A 24,409-nucleotide genomic window follows, 5' to 3' on the forward strand; every position below is an offset into this window, starting at 1 on the left:
CAAAAAGAAAAGCTGCAAAATGAAATATGTGTTGAACTCAGCAGGGCTGGTTCTCTGCTAAAATGTATAATGAATCACCGAGCAGCGCACTTGGGGCAGGCGGGCGGGCACAGCAAGAGGTCTTTCCGAGTCAGCCAAGCATGCCCAATGATCCAGCTACTGTGTGTTCGCGGAGTTCTCTCTTTTGATATTTATTCTCACACGCGGCAATATGCGCAGAGTCATCGCCGCGTTTTCAATCCAAACGGAAAAAAAAGAGTCGTAGGCGCTCTTCAAAGTGCCGCGCTGTCATTTGATTTTTCTCTAATGAGACTAATTTACATTTCTCGAATTTCGTTTTGATATAATATTCACGCGCGCGCATTTCTTGCTGGCTCTTGAATGACTTTCAGCAAAGAGGTACACACCTTTTTTATTCTCCGAAAGGGAAGAAGAAGTGTCATTAGTGCTGCCGGGTCTGCACCAACATCAATCATTTTACAGAGACAAATCGCTTCACCAAAAAAGAGCCGCAAACTAACATAAACTTTCCTCAAGAAATTCCTCAAATTCGACGTGTCTCGATCACTGAAAAATTTCAAAATTTTGTTATATGTTTAATAATACTGTATTTAAATAAGTTGCACAAATTTTAATTGTGTGATAGAAAGAAAAAATAAATATATACAAAATCCATGAGCTATTGCTATTGCCAATGAATGCTGAAAAAAGTTTTTCGTAGTTTTCAATGGTTTATTTTGACACATTTGGGGAGCCGCTAAATCAAAATACATGTTTTAATAATAATAAAAATCAACCAAAAGTTTCACATCTGTAACTTTTAAGTTACAGAGTAAAACACCCTAGTGGACAAACATAAATTATATAATTTTTAATTTTAAAATATTAACATTCATTTTATTTATTCCAATTTTCATCGGAAAATATGAATTTTTTATTTTATTTAATTGATTATGATATGAAACAAATAATTCTTTATTTATTTATTTATTTATTCTCCATTCAGATACATGAAATACACAACATCTTACATCAAGTCATTCTATATTATTTTGCTGTTGACCGATTCTCAAGGATTTAAATTCTAATTAATTTATACGTATATCCTCCTATCTAATTAATAGTTAGCCTAAAGGTCTGAAAATCACAAGATAATTGAACAATCCGGAACAGAAAATCACAGAAAATATGATGAAGCTGCAAGGTCTCTTCCATTTCAAGAGCCCTCGCATCATTTTCTTGACAAATATACCCACGACGTCTCTCTCTTTAATTAAGATCAAAATTGGCGATACACATGATTATAAAGTTGTGCATTTGCAGCAATTAAAACGGCACGTCTCGACGAGAGCGAGCGTGAAACGCGTGTTATGGTGCCGCACGCGCTTAGTGTCCTTTGAAGCTGACAAATCACGGAGATAAAATTAATTGACGCATCGCCGCAACTCTCGGGTCAATACTTGACTCTCTCTCATATTAATTCAAGTTCAAAGCGCAGAGTTTTGAACAAAATATATCTCATTGCTTAAGTGGATTCTGCTGGCACTCGAAAGAGTAAAAGAGATTCAGCGACAATCCTTTGATCTCTTTTCAAAACCGCACATACTCTCTTTTGGCCTTATACGTTTTTCAAAAGCAGGGGAGGAGGCGAAAGCAGTCCGGTGCAGCAGCGCAGACTTTTATGTTCAATGCGATTTTTGTGATGCCTCTCCTCAATTAGAGACAGCGTCGCCGAGTTTTTGCATTGCATTTATTTTGATGTTGAGATGAGAGAGAGTTTTTTTCAGCTGCATGCTTGATTCTGTCGAGAAGAAATGTTGCGACCGAGATGAGAGCATACATTTCTCAATGGGTCCTCTTATTATATACGTTTGAGGACGAAAAAATTTGCACGACTGCGGTTCGCCACAGAGATATAAATGATCCTTCCGCGTGTTGTTAGTGTTTTTACATTTCACTTTGAAGAAATAAAAAATCTAATAGTCACTGAAAATGATTCATTTTCAGAATTCGAAACGTACCACAAATAAAACGAAAAAAAAATAATGATAGACTTCTCCTGGTGGTGAATTTTGTGTGGATTTTTCTTTTAAAAACGCTACGCTAATGCGCGAATCCACAAGTTAAGTGTAACAAAAAATTTTAATTCTTGAAATGAAGCCCATCTGACTGAGGAGAAAAATAATTTTCTACTTTTCAATACCCACAGAAATTTCGGAAATCTCCTTTCTATTCCTAGTTCAATGATAAGAAATTTTTGTATTTATTTATTCTCCATACAGATACAATGAAATATACAATACACAACATCTTACATCAAGTCAAATAAAATTTAAAAAATTGAATTGTAATTTTAAAAGTAAATTCTTTAAGAATTTGACTTGGATGAAGAGATGCCAGCGCCACCTTCAAAGAGCGAGAAAAGAACGGAATTTTAGCTCCGCTCCCGTACTTTTTCGCTTCGCTCCTATCATTTATATTTTTGAGAGCGAGGGAGCGATGCCAAATCTGAATTCTTAACTCTAACAATAAGATGATCATTACATGTTCGCAATCAATTAGATTGCAACAATAGAAAACTTAATTATAAATAAATAAATTTAAAAAAAAAATATAAAAATAATAAAACTAATAAACAATACATCAATAAATAAATAAAGTAAAAAAATTGAATGAAATCAATAAAAAAATTGAAAAAAATTAACTATTAAATAAAAATTTTTGTAAATATAAAATTAATGAGCAGCAAATTATGGTTCAAAACCTACTTCTTGACCAAATTTACTCCTAAATTATAAAAATTGTAGCGCTTCTAACAAAATCTAACGCTAATTGAATTTTCATTTTAATTGAAGTTTCATTTCTTTGAACGTTACAAAATATAACACATGTCCTCGCAAAATAGTTTTTATTTCAAAGGTAAATCATATAGCGGCAAATATGAAAGAAAAGTATACAAAGTTGATCCCCTGGTCGGTACAGCGGTGCGTTTGCGTTACGTGTTATCACAGCGAGGATTTCGATTGGAATTTTCATTCCTCAATCCAATACGTAATCCCCGAAACACAGAGAGGCATTATTATTAGCGAGCTGGAGCTCTCCTCACCAAAAATACATTAGCTCCATTGAGTGAAACTGATCCTTTCACTTTGCGGCGACACCAAAACATCATCATCTCCTCCTAGCTGCTCTCATCTCGTCTCTCTCCTTATTTTTTGATATCTATTTTTCGTTCACAACGGACCTTTTTCTTTGTTGCCGCTTTCATAATCCGAGCTCGACCTGATTCACTGCGCTGTGTTCACCTTTGTGGCTCACAAACAAACTGCAGCTTTTTATTTCGGAGACTGGAGCCATCGGCGGCATCAGTCTGGCTCCACCGGCGGGATCGAATTTAATTCGCCGCTGAAATACACTTGCAAGAAAAAAAAATTGAAAAGTTGTAGGCGGCGGCTTCTTTTCAAGTCTGAAAAGGAAGAATATAAAGACTTTCAAATCTGATTCCTGACCATATCAATCCCCGATGCTTTTTTAAAATTAACATTTCAGTTGAAACTCCGAGACGATTATTTATTTTTAACCCAAAAATATTGGGAAGATTCTTTTGAAATTTGATTTTTTTTTAAATGTGTTGTAGAAAAAGAATTTCATTAACAAATAATTTAATCTTATTTTAAAGACAGCCATAATCCGTTTCAAAATTTATTTGATATTGCCAGAAATTTTTGACATTTTATTTGACGTACAATAAAAATGGTCAAACAGTTTTTGCGGTGAATTTATTTATGATGTGCTCTAATTCAATTTCGTCTCCACACAAGAGTGTCTGTCGGCTTAAGAACATTAATAAGCCGCTGCTGCCACAAGTATATAAGAAATCCCTCTTTTTCTCGTGCATACATAAATTAATAAATATGTAGCCGCTCTCGTCCGCCGATAAAATACATACAGAAAGGTAACACCATCACATCTCAAAATTCTCCTCCTGATATAAAAGAGTGTCGTCGGCTTCTTATTATAAAAAGATACAGGTCTGCGATATACGCGCGCAGAGAAGAGAGAGAGAGAGACGTGTACAGTTGACATCTCTCCTTCAAGTATGTGTTTTTTCTCCCAATCCCTTTACTCGGCGCCGCGCTTGTGTATTATATAAAATATGAGAGATTTGATTTTAATTTTTGATATGGAAAACCTTTTAATTGAAACTTGAGAAGAGCTCGCGCGGAGTTATATATGAGCGTAGAAGAGCCACTCTTTTCATATTTTACATTAGCTCTTATGCTGATGATACAGAATTCAAAAATCAATAATATTAGAAACGATTTAAAAAATCTTTTTTATACAAAACCGCAGATTTTAATAATAATAATATTTTCTATAAATAGATAATATAAAAATTTTTAATTACAAATTTTTATACTTATTTAACATTAATTTATTTTTTTATTTTAAAATTATTGAAATGATCGATCAGGCTTTTCCTCTTTGAGAAAAGCTCGATCGCTTCATTTCCATGATCATCTCCTCGAGTGTTAACTTCTTCAAACAAATTTAAAATTATTTAACAATGTGGACAAATAAACAACAATAATGAAAAAAAATCAAATTTACGCATGCTTAATATTTTTACTTCACAATAAAAAAAAATTGGTTAAAGTGTATTTTTTTTTTTTTTTACAAACTTATGCTAACTCGCTTTATGCAAAGATGGCATCGTCAATAAGAGTTTTTAGATAAGCATATGACATTATGTGTATGTTGTTAATTTTTACATAATCCTCATTTTTCTTGTAATTTGAAAATTCATAAAATTGATTTGATATGAAAGTACACAAATCTTCATTTACAAATTTTCTCTTCGATTTTACTCTAATTTATTATTGTTGTTTATTTGTCCATATTGTTACAAATGCATTGTTTACATTCAATTTTTGAAAAACAATTATTTAGAAATAATTGAATGTGAATAAAAAAATTGGAACTAAACCAATCAATTTTTAATGTACTATTGATATGAAAAAATTTTGAAAAATTAAACAAAAAGCTCAAATTGAGGCCAACAAAGCTTGTTTCTCACACGCCACACCTAACTTGCTCTTAACTTAAGAGGGAATAATTGCTCGTGAGTAACATGATTTTCCGGCCGACGGACTTTTGTTTGAGCGAGAACCGTGTGCTCATTTTCCGGCCAAGCAACTCGGCCGAAGCGCCAGAAGGAGCTTCTTGTCTTACACAAATTAAAGCACACATTCAAGAGGGTCTGCGCCGACGTTTCTGTTTCGCGATGGTCATCTCCGCAGTAAATTTTATTGCACCTATTCGGCGGCGGCAGCGGTTTCGCTGAATTCCCCGATTCTGACGGAGGCGCCGGCGCGATCGCATCTCGCGATAAACTGCAATTCGGTCTCAACAGTATGCACTCGTTTCGCTTCCCGTGAGATCGCAGACCGGCAGCATTTCATATAAAAATCTCCGATTTCAGCAGAAGCGCCGCCGAACGCTTCAAAATATGTAGGGCGCTGGTTGTTTGCTCGAGTAAAATTCAACAAAGTGGGCCCTTGTTTTTCCTTGGGCGCTGCGGAAGCTGACCATTTGCGAGATGTTTGATACCAAATCAGTTCAATCGAATGGTGAACGCCGTGCTATTTAAAATCTGCACAAATTTGTACATCTAAAAATGCTATTAAAGTTGAAGTTGCTAAAAAAAAATACTTTTCGATTTCTTCAAAAGAATTTTAACGTGGATTCAGAAACTATGCGAGAAAACCAATGCTCGGAAAACGAATTAAAATGTCCAAATTTCAACTCTTAATTGGAAATTTTATAATTATTTTTAAAACAGATTAAAATTTCTGTTTTAAAATAATTAATATTTCCACTTAAAACTAAAAAATTAAGACAAGCGGCAACGCAAACACGACACAACTCTACACTAAAAATTTACAAAAAAAAAAACACACTCACACTAACAAATTAACAACATTTTTTATTTCCTATTAATTTATTATAATTTAGCACTATATGAACAGTTTTATGCCAATTTTCCTCTCCTATACTGAAAATAAAACTAATAAACAATTCTCCAAATTTCCGCTTACAGTTAATTTCCCATAATTTATATAAAACTTGAACACGAAATTAATAAAGTTCGCATTTTATTCCAATTAATAATTATGAATTGTCCTCTCTTCTTGGAATCACCAAAGTTTGCCGCGTTTTCGCCAGAAGCCTCTGGCGTCTCTTTAAGAAACAGCGCCTTTGTTTCTCGGAGTTGCGATTGACTGAGAGTTTGGGAAGCGCGCAGACTTTGTTTTGGGTCCATTGGAAGGAACAATTGATTGAAGACGCAAGCTGGGGTGCAGTTGCCATGGCGACGCGCTGAAACTTTGAGAGATGGAGACGAGCTGGCTGTGCTGTGTGTCAGAATTCTGGCTGGATGGCGTTGTAAGCCCTAATGCTATGGAAGCGCGCGGATTAGCATTTAAGCTTTCGTGCTGCTGTCGGGGCTGACTGAGAGTTGTATTTGGAAAATATTGTGAAACCTTTTATGTACTCTCCGCTGATGCCTTCGCATTGATGAAAGGGGGAGTAAAGCTGATCAAAACCACCCTCGCGTTTTTCTGCCCAGATAAATAAATGTATCTATCTCTGTGTACAGCCCTCTCTGTGCACGTCTTTTCTGTATGGGCCAGAGAAGTAGAGTTATGGGGCGGTGTCTTTATGGCTTGGAATTTTTTGTTAGTATTATTGGAGAGAGTCAAAATATTTGTACTCGTCAAAGTCAAACAAAAAATCGTTTATAGAATTTTTTTTGCAAAGAAATGACAGCATCATAGAGTTAAAATTTTTCATAATTTATTTCTTAACCTTTCCTATATACATGAGTTACGCATATTCACTGTAATCTACATTTTTGTAGTTTTTGTGTTTAAAAAGTAAAAAAAAAACTTGGAAAATTGAGATTAATCTGTGGTTATCTGAAATCTGAATCAGAAAAGAAATAATTTAATTTGGATTAACCATAAAATTAAAATATTAAATGTTACAAATCTAATTTTCTATCCTGATAAGCGTATTTTCTTCAAGGCAAATCGAATCATTTACAAAAATTATGTAAATCATTATAAGCCTGAAATTTGTCATAAAAAAGCAGATTTATTTAATTTTGATTAATTTATTTAATTTTTCATTAAAATAATTATTGTAAAATTATTAAAAATTTATACAAAGAAATTAATAGAGAAAACAAAGTTCAATAAAGAAAGTAAAAAGTAGGGACAACTCGCAACTCTGGATATTATATAATATAACTTTTCTGAATATATCAAACGATCAGGAATCTGCTTCAACAAAGAAGTGAAACCAATCTAAAAACGTCAACAGAAAACTTGGCAAGCACACAGCAGCCGGCGCAAGAGGATCGTTTCACTCTCCCGCTCGCTCGCGTTCATCCAATTTTATTCACACAGAAAAGTTTTCATTTTTCCAATTCACAAGAGAGCACATGCTCTCTCCCTTAGCCGAATGCGGCACCTTTAAATTCGTTAAAATCCATCACACACACATAAGAGCAGGACGGCTGTGGCTCTTTTTTTGAATTAAAAATGAAGATATGCATCTCTTATTTATAAGCTCAGATCAAGCGGCGATAATAATTTCATTCGGATAAAAGGGCGCGCGCACAACCACCTACGAATTTATTTTACCACCAACTGTTCGGCCTGTCACGTTTTGACGGTGCGCGGCTACCGAAATTTTCCTATTAAGAAGCAGTCACTCTCTCACATCATTTGCTCCGCGAGTTAGTTGAATCCTTGCTTTATGAATTATATCTTTTTACAATTTAACAAAAATTTAATTTAATAATTGCGAGTTTTGCTGTTTTGCACAAAATTTCAATTATTTTTTGTTACAGAGAATTGATCTTTTTAATCATCATTTTAAAATTCGATAAAACCTGATAGAATAAAATTCGTATTGGATCCCTCTTGCAATCCCAGTAATCAACCTTATAATTAAATCATTTCTTAGAAAATAAATAATTTTATTAAATGGAGAAAATTGTGTGCTTGAATTAAAATAAATTCGTATTGATTGTACTTTTGCTATTTTTATATATTTTATTTTTCCATTTTTTAGGAAATTAATTATCACAAATTATCTCGACTCAGTTATGAGACTTGTGTTCAGAAACCTCTCTCGCAACCCTCCTCAACCCCTGCTCAAATATATAGTCCGTTTTTTTTTATCACAGATTTTTACTCATTTCTGTGCGGAGACCCTGGCGTCCGCTGCGTTGCTTGCGACACATGAGATGCGGCCGCGTGCACTTCAGGGGTCGTCGAGTGAGATGATGGATCACTGTTGGTCGGCTGATGTCAACCGCAGATAGCCGGGGATCAAACTTTTGAACCTCGCCGCTGCTTTCTTGATGGAATTTTTGCTCGAAAAGAGACCCAAATCTCTTTTTTCGGCTTTCGCCTGAAAGCAAAAAGGGATATTTTATGAAACAAACTCTTCAAGTTTTTGTGGGTATAGTAAAAAAATGAAAACCCATGCACGATTGAAAATTTAGAAATAATAAATTGTAAAGTAAAATAATTTCGTATAATTGTTTAGAGATGAAAATTATTCTCAAGACTTCTTGCATAAAACTAATTCTTCTTTGAAATAAAGAGGAAAAGGATTTGAAGTATTGATTTTTTTTTGTATAAATTTCTTTAATTACTTCATAGAATATTGAGATATGAAAACATTTAGTTCCATTCAATTGATCCAAATTTGATTATATTTAATCTAAAATGCTTGAACTTTAAACATGAATTTTTTAGACTCCCTCCTTATACTGCTATAAAATGTATGTTATAAAAGCCCTATTATGAGACAAGAATTATTTACTCGTACTCTTTTATAATAAATATTAACTAATTTAACTGTGCAATACGTTTGAAAGGAAGAGATTTAATAGCAAAATCAGAGCATTTCTTTAATTTCTTATATAGCTTTCATGTTGATAAATTTTTATTAACGATATCATTTTGGTTTTTTAATTTCACAACAAATTCGAAAAAAACAATATTTGTTAATCTTGAATTAAATATATGTTTTCGAAAATTTTATATCATTTTTAATAGCTTTAAAAGATTAATTAGAGCGAAATTGCTGCGGCAAAAGATATTATCTTATAAATTTGACGGTTTTACCTAAATTACTTAAAGTATTTGCGTTGCCGTTTTTTTTTCATCACAACACATCCCTGCACAGCTAAATTTTCAATAATTTCGTTTTCAATTTTTGAAGTTGAAATGAACACAAATTACTTGCGGAGAAAAATAATCAAAGTTATAATTCCGGTTATGCAACGCGCTGGGCATGCAAGCGCGAGTAGTTTGCAGGGCGATCAGGGGTCGTGGTGGCCCCGAAAAAGGGCCCGTCTCAGTACTCACTTTTGTGCGATCGGCGGCCGGGCAGGTCGTCGGCGCGTCGGGCCCGGGTCGGCCGACGAGGCGAGACCGAGCGCCGTCGGAGTATCTGGCGGCGGTGGCGGCACGTCGAACAATGGCTTCCCGCGAGAACCAATAACTTTGAAGCAGCCGAGTGCAGAGGGACCATTCAGGCGAAAGTAATTACCAGACCCCGCCCTCGCCGCGCTCCGCACTGTCACCAGCGCACATCATCCCTGCCGGGGAGAAGCAGAAGCGGCGCGACGCACCCCTAACCAAGCAAGGGTGCGAGGGCGCACGACCCCACCACTGGAAGCAGAGGGTGGGTGCAACCTCGGAAACGGCACATGTGACGCATGCATGCTGCTCTCTTAAGTAAAACAATCCAAGCTGGATGAAAGAAATAAAATTTAGAATAAAATTTAAACTGAAAAATTTGTGATATCAAATAATTCTCAAAATATTAGATTGAGAATGTAAAATTTGCAGCGCATCAAGTATATTAGTGTTTATCAAGAGGCTACATTTCATAATCTTTAAATGTATATTACAGTTGTTATTATTAACCCCTTTTTTAACTCATTAAGTTTAATACAATTTTAATGAACATTTTGCAATGCCAATATAATATAGAGAACATGGAAGAATCGTACTAATTCAAAATTTAGAGGTAACAATGATATAATTCTATTCTATATTTATTATTAATAATCTCAATTAAAGTAGCTTGCTGTTCGCAGGGATCATCAGAAAAAAAAATGATAATGAAACTGAAGAGGATAGAATAAATTTTTATATTATACATAATTATTGCTACTTACTATAAAATTTTAAATTACCAAACTAGCATTTTGATTTAAATTAAAAAATTAGCAGCTTAACATTCCATTCTATAACATTTGCCAACCTTCTATAACTAATAAAATAAAATATTATATTTTATTGCAAAATTAAAGATAATTTAATAAAAGAATAAAGATTTAAAATAATAATAAAAATAAGAGAATATTATTTCTATGGTAAATGTTTTATAAATTAAATATATTTTTTTATTAACTCACGTGTAGCTGCCGAGGGTGCGTTTTGCACGTCGGGGTGCGATTCCAGTTCCGCCCATCGGTGGTGGCCGACTACCCCTCTCCGGCAGTGTCTGGCGGCGTGCAGAGGGGCCCCTCTTTCAGCGGCCACGGCTTTGGCGGCGGCAGCAGCCATCCACCCCCGAAGAAGGAAGGAGAAGTGAGCGCGTTATGCCGTGGCACATCATCAGGCAGGCACACACAGCTAGTGTAAAACTTACGGGTGAATGGAACGGTCATCCAAGTGTGTAGCTGGTGAGCCCGCTTGACTTGTCTCCGCAACGAGCACAAATCGCAGCACCAAGCCTCGTTGGCCACCGTCCGATTTTCCGCTGCACGTCCGAACCCGACGACCTCTGCCCCCGAATCTCTCCAACTGTTCTTTCGGACGACTGACTTTTCCACCGTTTCTCCGGCGACCCAGCGACCGGCAAACGACGCACCTTCAGTCTCGTGATCACCTTTTGCACCTCATGCTGGCTCACTGCTAAGGTCAGTTCAGATTTTTAATTTTTCTGAAGATAAAAAAATTAAAATTTTTTAACAAAAAATATCAACTCGTTTCTTTAGAAGTATTCATCACCGGTCGTGATGTGCTGAATGATTCTTTAAGTTGAAGAAATTTCCCTGTTTTTGTTAGACCGAAGATGAAAATAAAATCTTAATTAGGTTAAAATCTGAAATCCTTAAATTCGGAGATAGAAAGTTCAGCACTTGGAGTCACTGCGAATTATATTGGGCATTAAATTGTACATTTGGTGACTCCTTTGCTCAAATGAAAGATATTTTAATTAAAACATTTCAGTTTTGTTCACAAACTGATCTTTAAATTAAAATTTATTGTCATTCGAATCCCTTTTTCTCTTCTAACATGAAAGTATTATTCAATAAATTACACTTATTACAAAAATTACTAAATATATTCGTCTATCTCTTAAAAAAATGTCAATTTTGTTCTTCAGTTTTATTTTTGTGTGAGCCCCGTGACAATTTAATTGTCTCTAAACGAATGCCGATCGGCTTAATTAGATTCGAAATACCTTTAGAATCGAGGGTCGGAATTGAAAATGAAGTGACGCAGTAATCTTAAACCACCGCTTTCAAAGTACACACAATTCACGCATGCCGCTGTGGCGGATCGCGTTTCAAGCGCGCGCCTCAAATCGTATCTATTTGCAATTACACACCCAGAGACGCGCAAAAGAGCAAAAGACGGAGCACGCGGTTCATTTCGTATCAAATCACCTATGTTGAAAAAAGAGATTTTGATGATAGGTTTGGTTCGTGAATAGAAATTCTCGCCAATCAATAAAAAAGAAAACAGAATTTATGAAAACTGAGCAAATGTAACAACCAAAATTTCCACTTAATGCTAGAAATTTCAATTCTCCGCCAAAAATTTAATTGAATTAGTTTACTATTTATAACACCCTGAAAATTTAAAATTGAAAGAATAAACAAAAAATGATATAAAACTAAAATGTTATATAATAATTAATTTCGTTTAATTTTATATAATAAAGCAAAATAATATTTTTTTTTTATTTTAAGCAAATTTCCATTTTTAATGAATATGAAAAGTCTCATCAGTCAGTCTAGTGCATTTTTGCACTCAGACGTGGTGTTATCTCTTCCCACCTTGGTGACAATTAGCGGCGTTTTTTGAAGAGTGCAGACGCATTGTGTGGAGTGATAATAATTCACTGACGGCAAAAGCGAGCGACATCAGCACCGTGTAATATGCCATTTGTGTTGCACTTTTCTGAATGAATTAAACACATGTGCTCTTGTAACAGATTCACAAAAGGTGTGTTTGACTCGGGACAAACCATGAGAAATGCGGCGAGAGAGCATGAAAACATCGCCGCCGGACTGCAATTTTTTCTCTTCCTTGCAGGACAAAAACGCGGGGTCGCGCTCTCTTGAAAAAAGCTAAATTTCATTGAATCTTTTTGTCACACTCTCGGCACAAAGATTTCTCCTTTTAACTTTTGTCAAAAGCGGCGTTGCATTCATTCAGGAGAAAAAATACGCACACAAGTGAAATAAAAAATATAAATCCCGCGGGCGCAGAAAAACCACCTGAGTGCTCAAAAGCCTGTGGTCATAGCTTACAAACCAGAGAGGAAATATCATAAGAACGTCCAATGGGCCATTCATGCCTCTCAAAAGTCTGAAAACGTATTAATAGGGCGCACTGATGCAGAAAAGAGCAGGGATTATTCTTGTGCTTTTCCAAGACTTGACAATTATTTAAGAAAGAGTGACGCTTTTCCCTAAAAAAATTGTTAAAAAATAAATAAGGAAGATATCATATCATAAATGAATATTTCAAACTGCAATTATTAAAAAAAAAAAAAAAACACACATATTTTATTTACAGTCGGAACAAATCGTGATTTGTTGTTGTTTAATATTCTACTCAAGTCGTACATGAAATAAATTAAATTGGAAAAAATGAGCAGAAAGGGTATCACAACTAGCAGAGGTCTGCTAAAACGCCTGCGACATCATAAAGAGATCGGTCACCTCTAGAATTGTATTAAAAATAAATTACATTTTATTTAATTAATTAATAAAATCTTTATATTCTGATTTTTTGTACAAATTTTCCGGCTTCTTATTATCACATTTTATCGTTAGATAAAATAAAAATTATGAAAAAAAACTTTGATTATTCAATCTTATTAAGATAATCCGGCTAAAAATGATCTAGAAACAGAAATTATTGATACTTTGGTGATTCAAACGTGTGTTAATATTGTTAAAAAATAAATTATTTATTACATTTGCCCAGAGAATGATCTGCAATCTAAATCTGCAATTTAGAAAGAATAAAAAAATTATCTAAAATTATTTATATTCGTTAATAAAGTTTTGGTATTTTTCTACACATTCCAAGTTTTCCGCCTAATTTATGTAAAATGATGAAAATTATTTCACTAAACAAAAATGAATTTTACTTTTTTTTTAATTTTAATCTCTTTCAATTCCTTATAATAAATTATAAATTGCACTTTTCCAGAACGAATATTTATAACATTCAATATTGTTTTGTTTGTTGGTTCAGCACGTGTAAGTCGCACAGCGAATGAAGTCAATCTGATAATTATATTATTTGCTTAGCGCGCGGCACTTGCACGGCGAACCCTCTCGCAACAACTGTATGCATTAGTTAAATGCAGGTTTAAGTGTGTTGCATAGAGCACTGACGTGCAATAAGGGTGGAGGCGGAACCACGAATGCTCACACGCTTGCCACGCTGGTAGTTCAAATTTACAAGAAAAGGAAGCCAGCTAAAATCTATGGCGGAAAAAGCGCTTTTAGTTCATGTGCATGCACTTAATGTTCTACTTGCTCAAACAACAACCGGCTTACGCTCTTGCATATTTATGCCCAATCTTCTCCACACCAACACATGCATGCCTTTCTCTCTCCAGTGTAATAATTTTCGCGGAAAAGTGAGTGTATGTATTTCTACTCCAGCGGAGAATGTATGTAATTTTTCACCGCCGCGCACTTTCCTATATGCTTAGGGTGATTTGAGGGGTTTCTGTGTGTCGACGCTTTTGTAAGCGCAGTTGTGTGCACAAAGTTTTATTGGATTTGATTTGCTGCGCGCGTGTCAGTATTACAAAATTGTGTGTAGAAATCAGCGAGCTAAAGAAAAATGTGCAATATTTATCAATATTTACTAAAAGCAGGAAAACAAGAAATTGTTGAAAATGGAAATCTATTTAAAATATTTAATTTAAATCTATCTAGTTTTGTTGATCAAAATGGCATGTAACCACAATTTTTGTTTGAAGAATCTAAAAAAAATGAAATATTTTAATGACTGCCTTGGAAAAGCTACTAAATAAGATCAAACTTTTTTGCATTCAAAATTTAAAAAAAAAAAAAATATTTCTTTTTTTAATATACAATTTCAACGAAATTGAAAGAAAATCCGATTTTTTTTAATCAAACAAAAAAATTCAATCATAGATAATTTTATTCGACATTAATATTTAATTTGTTTGAAGAAGTTGCCACTCGAGGAGATGATCATGGAAATGAAGCGATCGGGCTTTTCCTCGTTGCAGAAAATTGTTTCACGGTCTGCGACCCTATTTCATGAGCAAGAAAAATACAAAAAAGCAGCAAAATTGAAAAAAAATCACATTTTTGTTTGTTTTAAGATTTTTAATTTTATGTTAAAATGTGGTTTTTTCAATTTTGCTGATTTTTTGTATTTTTCTTGCTCATGAAATAGGGTCGCAGACCGTGACCGAAACTGGTAGAGCCGTTTGTTTTTGAATAAAAACAATTTTCTGCAACAAGGAAAAGCCCGATCGCTTCATTTCCATTAATACTTAATACTTAAAACACAACTTGTTGAGTCGATTTTTCAGATATCTCTTATAAATCTATTTGTTTCAATTCATCTTATAGTTTCCCATCCTATTAAATGCTGAGAAAAATTTGGAAAGGAAAAAAATTACATAATCAAAATTTGTTTCCATTTACGGGTCATAATGGAATTTTTGATAGGGTTGAAATATTAACAATTTCAAATATCCAAAAATTATTATTAAAAAATGTAAAAATAACTTCCTGCAAAGTTACTGGTTTCTAGATTTATGTGAATTATTCTTATTTCAAGTATTATTTATTATTCTCAATAGAATTTGACTGTAAAACTTTTTATGTAAGGGAAGTTTCATGAAAATTTTAATGATACAATAATTTACTTTATCTGCATTTTGCATCTGAGAAATAAACTGAGCTTAACAAATTTTAAATCACAATATATTTTACCGTGTCTCGAACGAAACTCATTTCAGCAACAAAAGTGTTAATGCAGAACGAAAGGGTTATTCGCGCTCAAATGAGTGTGGCGGGCACGCTCGATGTGCGGCCCCGAGATGCAGAACGGACGCAATTTCAAATCAAAGTGCGGAACCAATCGGTGGAGAGAGGGTTTAGGGGTTGCTTTTATCCGCACACACAATGGAAAAAAAAGAAAAGAGGGATGCTCTCTGCGGAACATTAAAGTTATTTGTACTCCCGCGAGAGAGCAAGTGTTTTGGCCAACTGCATTACACATTAGGGGTTGGTAATGACATGATATCAAGTGCTATCTCCTCGCACGAAAAATTGCGCGCACCCCTTCCAGAGATACAACAGATGCAAGAAGTGAGTGGTCCGGCCTTTTCACTTTTCATAAATTTATATATCGCTTGATAATTCATTACGGTTTGCAACATAAAAAGGGACGCGCGCGGTACGGGGTGGTTTGTTGAGTTGGAGTTGCTGACGTGCAACCCCTCTCAATTTGCGAGCACAGCATTCTCCAAAGTCACTCTGCTGTAATTATTCAAGTCTTCTCCTACATGCATTGTGAGCCGCGATCAATTACTTTTTGTGCAACAAACATGCTGCACTCGCTCTTGAGTAATCGGTTAATTTGTCGCGCTTAACTAACACACACTTGTTTGCCACAAACTACAATTTTTCACTTTCTGTAGCTTGCAAAATAATTTTAATAGAAATACACATTCATATCTCTAATTCTATTATTAATTATTTTTGTGTAAAAACATTTATATCAAATTAAATTTAATTTACAGATTTATTTATTTCATAAAACATTCTAAATTTCATTTGCATTAAAAAGCTGCTATATAAAACTAAACATTTTCTTTTTAAATTAAATTTTGTTTATATAAATTACACATCAGCACAAACAGAAATAAAATGTAAATTATACACTGTTATAAATGGGTCGCTATTGCATGTGTTTTTATTTAAATGGCACAAAATTAAGTCAATTAAGTGCAATATAATTATTAAATATTAATTGGTTTTAATTATTCCAATTGCAGGCGTGGGTCCCCGGCCCAACCAAGACTACTCCAGCCGAACCCTGCCACCCGAGCAGGGCAGTTTCATCCCCCAGTTGTGCCAAACATCCGCCAAGACGTTGATAGGACCAAGCCTGGTGGCGGCCGGGCGGGAGGGCGGCTGCTCCGAGGCCTTCTGGAAGATGCCCCACAAAGGTGAGTCGGCTAAATTACTCCAATCCTCGCTCAGCACCTTTTCCTCTCAAACCGCGTCTCGTATCCAATTACAAAAAAAAATATCCACCTTGCAGCATCAGGAACATTTTAATTCCTCCTTAAAAAAAGTATAGCATATTAGGCGTTTTTTCACTATCACGTTGTTAATAGAAAAGTCGATCTTTTAATTCTTTTGTGCGCCTTTCAAGAGCTACCAAAAAAAGATCATATTACATCTTTCATCGTTTCTGAATTCGGGATATTAAAAAAAATCTGAGAATTTTCAAAAATCAAAGGACTTTGACAAGAATTATTCAAAAAAACTTTTGTTGTTTCGTTTTGTGTGGAACATCAAAGTTGACAGACAAATTTGTGAGGTTTGGCCGGTTTGATTTTCCGAATATTTCACGCTTGCTTGCACGCAGGCGCTTTGCAATTTATTTTATTCGCCGTGTAGTGCGAGCGAGCCGAAGCCACCACAAGCTGCAACCATTCCGTTATTGGCGCAGGGGCTGCTGCTGCTAGGGGCAATATTCCCTGCTGCTGACGCCGCCGCCGCCGCTGCTTCACTTTGGTCTGCTGCACCCCTAAACCGAGGGTGAAAATGGCGTCTGCTTCATCGAACATGTTGTATCCCTCTCTCTTTTCGCGCGCCCCGAGACCTCTTTATAAATTTACAACCACGTGCTGAGGGATTTCCTACTTTATTTTATTTTTATTTTTTATTATTATATTTTTTCTTCTCCGCATCTAATTAAAAACAAACAGGAGTATAAGAAAAACGCCGAGTGGCAATTTGTTTGCAAATGATCCGAAAACATGCAAACGCCGAAAAACAAGGAGAGAGAGAGAGCAAAGCAAACAGCCACTTTCTCTCTCCAACTGTTTGCACGTCGAGGCAAAAAAAAGCGGCGAGGAGCGAATTGAGCCGGGGCAATAAAAGAACAATTAATTAGCGCCCGGCTTGTTGTTTGAGCTCGGCGGGCGCGGCATTAGAAAGAAAGAGCAGAAGTGCGCGCGCGATTTTACACGCCGGAGTGGGTATTCCACCCGCCTTGCACACGAACACTGCTGGATTACACCCAGAGCGAGCATTAATTAAGGCCTGTAAGAGGCCAATATCCGAAACACGTGCCAGGTAAATTCTTCACTCACTTCCCTTTCACGGCTCATTACTTAATGACGATTAAAAACAAAACTTATAATATAATAAGTATAAAATAAATAAACATTTTATAAATTAAAAACCTCTTTTTTTAAATGTTTTTAATTAATGTTTTTGATTTAATAAAATATAATTTTTTATTTTTAAGCAGTTAACATAATTTAGCAAACAGAATTAATTACAAATAACAAGAATATTGTCATTGCAAGAAATACGCATCTTAATTATTTTTAAATATTAAATTTTCATCACAATCGCCACTATGTTCACATCCTTTAAATATATAAGTACATATTATTTAAACTGGGTTTCGTTTCCTCTTTATATGTTGTGTAATATGCATTCTATTCAAATTAAAAAAAAAGAAAATAAATTTGACAATAACATAAATGTACGGCGGAAGAATTTGTTATGATTATATAGCATAAAATTTGGTATCATCCAAAAGTTTTTATTAAAATGTGTTTCTTCCATTGAATCAACATATTTCTATTATTTCATATAAACCAAAATTCAACGCGTGCGCTGTTTATAATTTCTTACTTTTTCCCATCTTCTCAGCATAGAAATCTCTGTTGCAAACTGCTATAAATTTCCATATTTTCCCCGTATTTATATATATTTCCTGCAGCATTGACACCCGCGGCCTTTGATGTTGATCAAGTGAGCTAATCCGCGCTGAATTTATTATGTTCCGCGTCCTTTCAGTCGCGCAGAGCTCACGCCATACACCTTTTTCGCTTTTTTCCTCCACCGGTGCAAAGCGAGGGCGCCCGCGCGCGATTACTTATTTTATATTTGTGCGCCTCGCGTCCTCGTCAGTCGGTTCCACGTCGCCATTTAATAAAATTTATATATAATTATGCTGTGGGTTGGTGCGAGCGAATGAACGAACCGCGCGCGGAGCAAGAGTGTGGTTTTGCAATTACTTTTGCGTGACTTGCTCGCAGTTTCTTGCTGTCGCGTTCACTGTTTTGTTTGCTATGTTAATGCACGTGTGAGAAATTTAATTATTCGGTGCACACCTCACTTTTCTTTGATGAATTAATACGCCGCCGACTCCGTCTGTGCCGCTAAACGTGGGAATATTCGCTCATTTGTTATTTAATTAGCTTGTTTGGAAAAATTAACATTCTTGTTTTATAAAAAATTTCACGCAATATTATATTTTTTTCAAATAAATGTATCGAAAATTAGATTTATACAGCCTCTGTTCAATTTTTGTTTTGTTTTTTTCCATCAAACATGTCTTTAAATGCTAAATTATTTCGTGTTTATTTTGTATAATTTCAAAAATATCAGCCCTTAGAATAAATAAAATACTCTGCTCAAACTGCTAATTATTTGTATCAGATTTGTAAAGTTTATAATTTATAGTTTTTATTTATTTTAATGCAATTTTAAAACTATTACCTTTAAAGTGCAGAAAATTATTGGTGCAGCTAATCCCTTTAAATTTCAAATTTTGAAAGGCTGATTCTCTTCGTACATTTTATTAAAATTATTTTAAAACGACGTTTTATTGTTAAATTCTTATCGTTTTGTCAAGTAAAGCAATTTCAGCTCAAAATTAATTAATTGTATTTGCCTTTCAATGTTGAAATAAATTGGACTTAATTAATTGGAATTTATAATTTATTATCAATATTTCATCTATAGGGTCCAAAAATATTATTTTCTGATTCAATAATTAAAATTAAACTATAACTTTAAACCTTATTATGTCTTTTTCCTTTTAAAGTCCCACTTTTTAAGCAAAAGCTGGCTTATATGTGTAAAGAATCACTTTCTCAGCAGCGTCAAACTCGTTTTCCACAAATCCGCATCCAATTGGAATTGCCGAGTGTGTGCGAAAAATAAATTCAGCGGGCAAACGCCGTGTGCGACAGTTCAAAATACACAGCCGGCTGGAAAGGACCCGAGAGTGCGTGGAAGGTGTGAGCAGGGCTGGGAGTTTGGCAGGATGAATCTGCCAGGCGGCCAAATCGCGTTTCACACTGGTTGACTCCACACACCTGTCCCAGTCACTGCTTTCTGCTCCGAGAGCGCCGAACGAGTGAACGCGCCAGCCACGTTATCGACTGCCGCCGCCGGGTGACGTCACTTTGCACCCCTTTTGATCCGCCGAAAAATCGCACCCTTTGAATCGAATTACCAAAAGCAAAGGTAGCCTCTCCCCGTACACGCAATAATATTCTGCGGCGGCGGGGGCGGTCGAGATTGCGGCACCTCTGGCCGCATGCCGAGCATTCCCTTGGGCCACCAACAACCCCCGCCCCCTGCTGTTTTTCCAACCCCTTATTTGGTTACGCAGCAAAAAACAATAGGATTTGCGCTGCGAACGTGGTTTTCTCGCTGCGAAACTTAAATAATGCATTAAAATTTTACCACGCTGAATCTGGGGGTTGGAAAATTTAGCTCTTTGAAAGGGTGGGAAAGGGCTTGGACTGTGTTGATATAAAAAGAACCGTCAAACTCTTCTAATTTAATGTGGAATTCTGAGACTGAGCAAAAAACCCAATGCTTTGAGATTTTGAGAATCTTATTTTTAAAATTGTCCAATTATTTTTGAAAATAAACTTTGAACATAGATTTCACGGGTTAAAACTTGTTCATATTACTCATTTTTGTAGTAATTAATAGCTTATTTTCAAAATCAGTTTCCGAATTCCAAGCTGAATTTTGAAAATAAAACGTTACCAGGCAAAACTGCAAACATTTATGAAATTCGCTTTGATAAAAAAAAACTCATTCTGCTGGCTAATTTTATTTTTTCCATTTCATATTTCATTGGGTAAATTCATTCAATAAAATTTATTTTTATTCAATTTTTTATTAATTTTTTTAACGCTATATTTTGTATGTTAAACATGTTCGATCTATAAAGGCAACATTTCACAAATTAAATATAAATTGAATAAAATTATTTTATTAGAAATGCATCTTTTTTTCTCATTTTATTTCGCTGTTTTTTTTTTATTGATTTGGTAGAAAATACCCCTTAGTTTTCTGCTGACAGTCGGAATTTTATTTTATTGTTCAAAATTTTTACCTGGTGCAAAGGACATTTTTCGCCCTTTCGAGTGCTATAATTGCAAGCGTCCGGCGCTCGCTTTTTATTCGCAACATTTTATTAACATCATCAGTCCTAGCTTATAATAATCTGCGTCCATTTTATGCTCAGCAGAGTGGAAGCTTTTTGGAACTAACTACCACCACTGTTGCTTTTATATGATGATGATGCGCTCGCTCTCTCGCTGGTTGGTCGGTCCGTCGGTTGGTTGGTCGGGTTGGCTCTTTCGCTCGCTCCGCATGAAAATAAATTCTGCTTTTCAGATTAGCTTTCGGGGAATGGAATTATAGAATGGATTTTGCAAAATAAAAACCCGGCCGGTCCGCCCGCCCGCCCGCTCGGCTCTCGCTCCATAATGCTTCACTGCGCGCTGTAGCCTGTTATAAAACCGAAAAAGGCTCATCCGCCGGCATGTAATTTTAAAATAAAAAGATAAATAAAATACGCACCTCGTCGGGCTGTGCCAAAATAAATGCAAAACGCTGTTCGGCTACATATTTCGTGTTTGCCCATTAAAAATAAATATTCTCTCTGTGTTTGCCATTTGCCTTAATATACGTGTTGTCCGTCTGTATACATGCAATATTTGCGGCCAGTCAGCGTTAGCGTCCATTAAAAGGATTACTTTAAGCCAAATAAGTCCCTCTTATTATTTGCAGCCTGAAAATGGACAGGGGCTGGTTATGCAACCGTGGCGGCTAATGTGCCGGGCAAAAAGCCTAGGAGCTAGTCAATCATGCATGGAAGCGGGATTTCCATTTGCGGATGCAGCTGCGGGGGTGTTCAAATTCAACCAAATTCAAAAAGCAAATATTGAAATTTTCATGGAATTTATAAATAAAACATCGCTGAAGCGCGACCACGATTAAAAAAGACATTTCAATTGGAAATTAACTTTTTGAAATATTGTGTGAATATTTTCAAACGGAACAAACACTGAAATGCTAACATAAATCAATTAAATATTGATGAATTTTATTTGTTAAGTGTAAAATTCTAAATCTCTATCAACTCATTTTTTATTTTAGTTATTTTGTGACAAAAAGAGAAACAAATTAATTTGAAAATTCTACAAATATTTCAGAATTTTTTAGATATTTACCAAAGGTTGTCTCATTCTATCTAGGAATTAATATATAATTTAACGGAATATGAATTGTTTAAAGGTTTATATTAAATCTTGGCAAAATTTTGATTAAATTGACTCTGTTATCCTCTTAAATAAATTCAAACGTTCGATATCCATGTAATATGTTTGATTGTTTTACTAAAGTCTGAACTGATGAACTACACAAATTAAATTTAATGACAGTATCCAGAGGTAATCCTGATGGTAAATTAAATTTTCCAATTAATGTGAGAAAATAGAAAAATGATAATGCAAATCACAAACTTTGATGTGGGCGATCCGAAAGCCAAACAAACTTGATCCGTCATTCAATTGAGACTAGGCCAGGTCAGGCTTTTGGATCGCCCTAATTATTTTTAAAATAAATTATAGAGTTTAAATTTCAACTCCAATTCAGAAGCCAGATATGCCTCTATCACTTAGCATTTCCTTCCATACAAAATATTAAATGTTGCCACACGAAAATCTCAGATTTCAAACTTTACAAGCTCAGGCTGTTACATCACAAAAGACGCACAGGCCTCGCACCTGTCGCCGCCCGAATTCGGATCACAGCAGACCACCCAGTTCTTTTTTTTTAGATAAATTTTCTTTATCTTCTTTCCTTCCCGTAGAGGTAGCTGAGTGCGTATTTGCTTGCATGCCATTATGAACGAGGGTTGCCAATGTACCGATCAGGCGTTTTCTCAGGTCTCCACCAGTCGACCCAGCTGTTAGGCGAGCGACTCCTGCTGCCCGCCTCCGACGGATCAGGTAAGGAAAACTTCTTTTTCTTTTATTTTTTATATACATTTGTAAGTCGATCCTCCTCCCATTTTATTCGCCCAACCCAACCGCATCAGATCTGTCGATATAAAAAAAAAGAATCTCAAATAATACAGTAAGAGACGTGCAAACAAAAGCTGGGGAAATTCTGAAAGATGCCATTTCTCTTTCTCTCTCTTTCTCGGCGGCTCCTTGGGTTAATGAGGCGCGACCGTGTAAATAGGCCACTTGCTGATTTCCAGTTGTCGCCCGTGAAATTGCATTAAGGTTGAACATTACATGCAAAATTGAGGAGCTAGCGACTCGTGATAAAAGGGGTGGTGGTTTTTGTTATGTGACGAGGGTGACGCCGGCGGTGCTCGTCGTTTTGCATGGCTAAGTAAATAGTCACCACAGGGCACGTAGAGAGAGGGAAAGAGCGAGAGAGAGAGAGAGAGAGACAGACGGGCACGCCGACGCTTCCCGAGTGGCACCTCGCGCGACCAGAACTACCCCCGCTCACCCCCTTAACGCGGGGAGGAGACACACAAACACGCAAAACACAACAATCCACACACGAAATTCCAAAAATACAATAACTTCAATATTTAAATGCAGGAAAGCTATTTTAAAAAAAACAAAGTTGGTACCTTTTTTCAAAATTTAGTTTGAGAAATGTTTCAATTTTTTTTTTTTTTAATATTTAGAGACCCTCTTTCATGTGTGAAATAATAAATATAAAAATGTTTTCGGTTAATGAAAGATTTAATTGTTGATGAACCCTTTAAATATTATTTTCAAATTAAAATAATTATCGTGGTAAGAAATACACATTGATCTTTTTTTTGGATTGTTTACGTCCGTAAATTATTATTCAATCTAATGTGAATTAAAATTTCTTTGATTAGTTCTTTTTTCTCGTAACAAACAAAACACATTTTTTTTTGCTGTGCACGTTTTGATGTTTTATTTGAATTTACAAAATGCTTGGAATCTCTTAATAAATACTTTTTGTTGCTAGAAATTTGATGAATATATCAAGTGTGAGCAGCGAATTTCAAAATCGTTTGCCTCATTTGACTAAGACTTTGCTCTGCAAATTGTTTACGAAGGTCACAGCGGAATCAACCAGCTCGGAGGAGTTTACGTCAACGGCCGTCCGCTGCCCGACTCGACCCGCCAGAAAATCGTCGAGTTGGCCCATTCTGGGGCCAGGCCGTGCGACATTTCGCGCATTCTTCAGGTCTCCAACGGCTGCGTTTCCAAAATACTAGGAAGGTAAGCAAATTGAGGTTTAAACAAAAAATACTTTTTATTTATAACAGAAAAAATTGAATAGCATTTTAACTAATAATTGTGAATTATTTAATTTTTATACACCTAATGTTTATTAATAAAACTTAATATTTATTATTTACATATTTTATTTATTTATTTATATTTATTAACTATCTTGATTTATAGTTACATCCCAAATAAGAACATTGTGCAAAAAAAAGCGGAAACAGCATCAAAATAAAAAAGTAAAAATATAAAAATAAAACATGCCAGAAACAAAAGAGTCGATAAAAAGTCTTATTACAGAACATTATGTAAAAATGACAAGATCTAGAAATAAATTAAGAAAATAATATTTTCATAAACAATATATAAATTGGAAAAATAATTTATTTGATTTTATGCCCTTGACTTGAGTTGAGAGTTAAATGAACTCAGATTCAGATTCAGAATTATTTTT

At 35.1% G+C, this 24,409-nt stretch overlaps 1 protein-coding gene across 3 annotated transcripts in view; it reads left to right on the plus strand.

Annotated features, from left to right (window-relative positions):
• Window positions 1-24,409, plus strand: part of LOC132201954 (paired box protein Pax-6) — a 58,281-nt gene that overhangs the window by 9,608 nt on the left and 24,264 nt on the right. Inside the window, exons 2-5 of one of the 3 annotated variants that reach the window (XM_059628524.1) lie at window positions 10,511-11,011; window positions 16,387-16,560; window positions 22,606-22,680; window positions 23,784-23,949. In XM_059628524.1, coding sequence (XP_059484507.1) covers window positions 16,548-16,560; window positions 22,606-22,680; window positions 23,784-23,949 — 254 coding nt within the window. In that variant the 5' untranslated portion in view covers window positions 10,511-11,011; window positions 16,387-16,547. The remainder of the gene's footprint in view (window positions 1-10,510; window positions 11,012-16,386; window positions 16,561-22,605; window positions 22,681-23,783; window positions 23,950-24,409) is intronic. The other 2 variants (XM_059628526.1, XM_059628525.1) reach the window with 2 other exon arrangements.

The sequence above is a fragment of the Neocloeon triangulifer genome, unplaced genomic scaffold (assembly GCF_031216515.1).
Source record: "Neocloeon triangulifer isolate White Clay Creek 2 clone unplaced genomic scaffold, ASM3121651v1 ptg000014l, whole genome shotgun sequence".
Taxonomy (NCBI): domain Eukaryota; kingdom Metazoa; phylum Arthropoda; class Insecta; order Ephemeroptera; family Baetidae; genus Neocloeon; species Neocloeon triangulifer.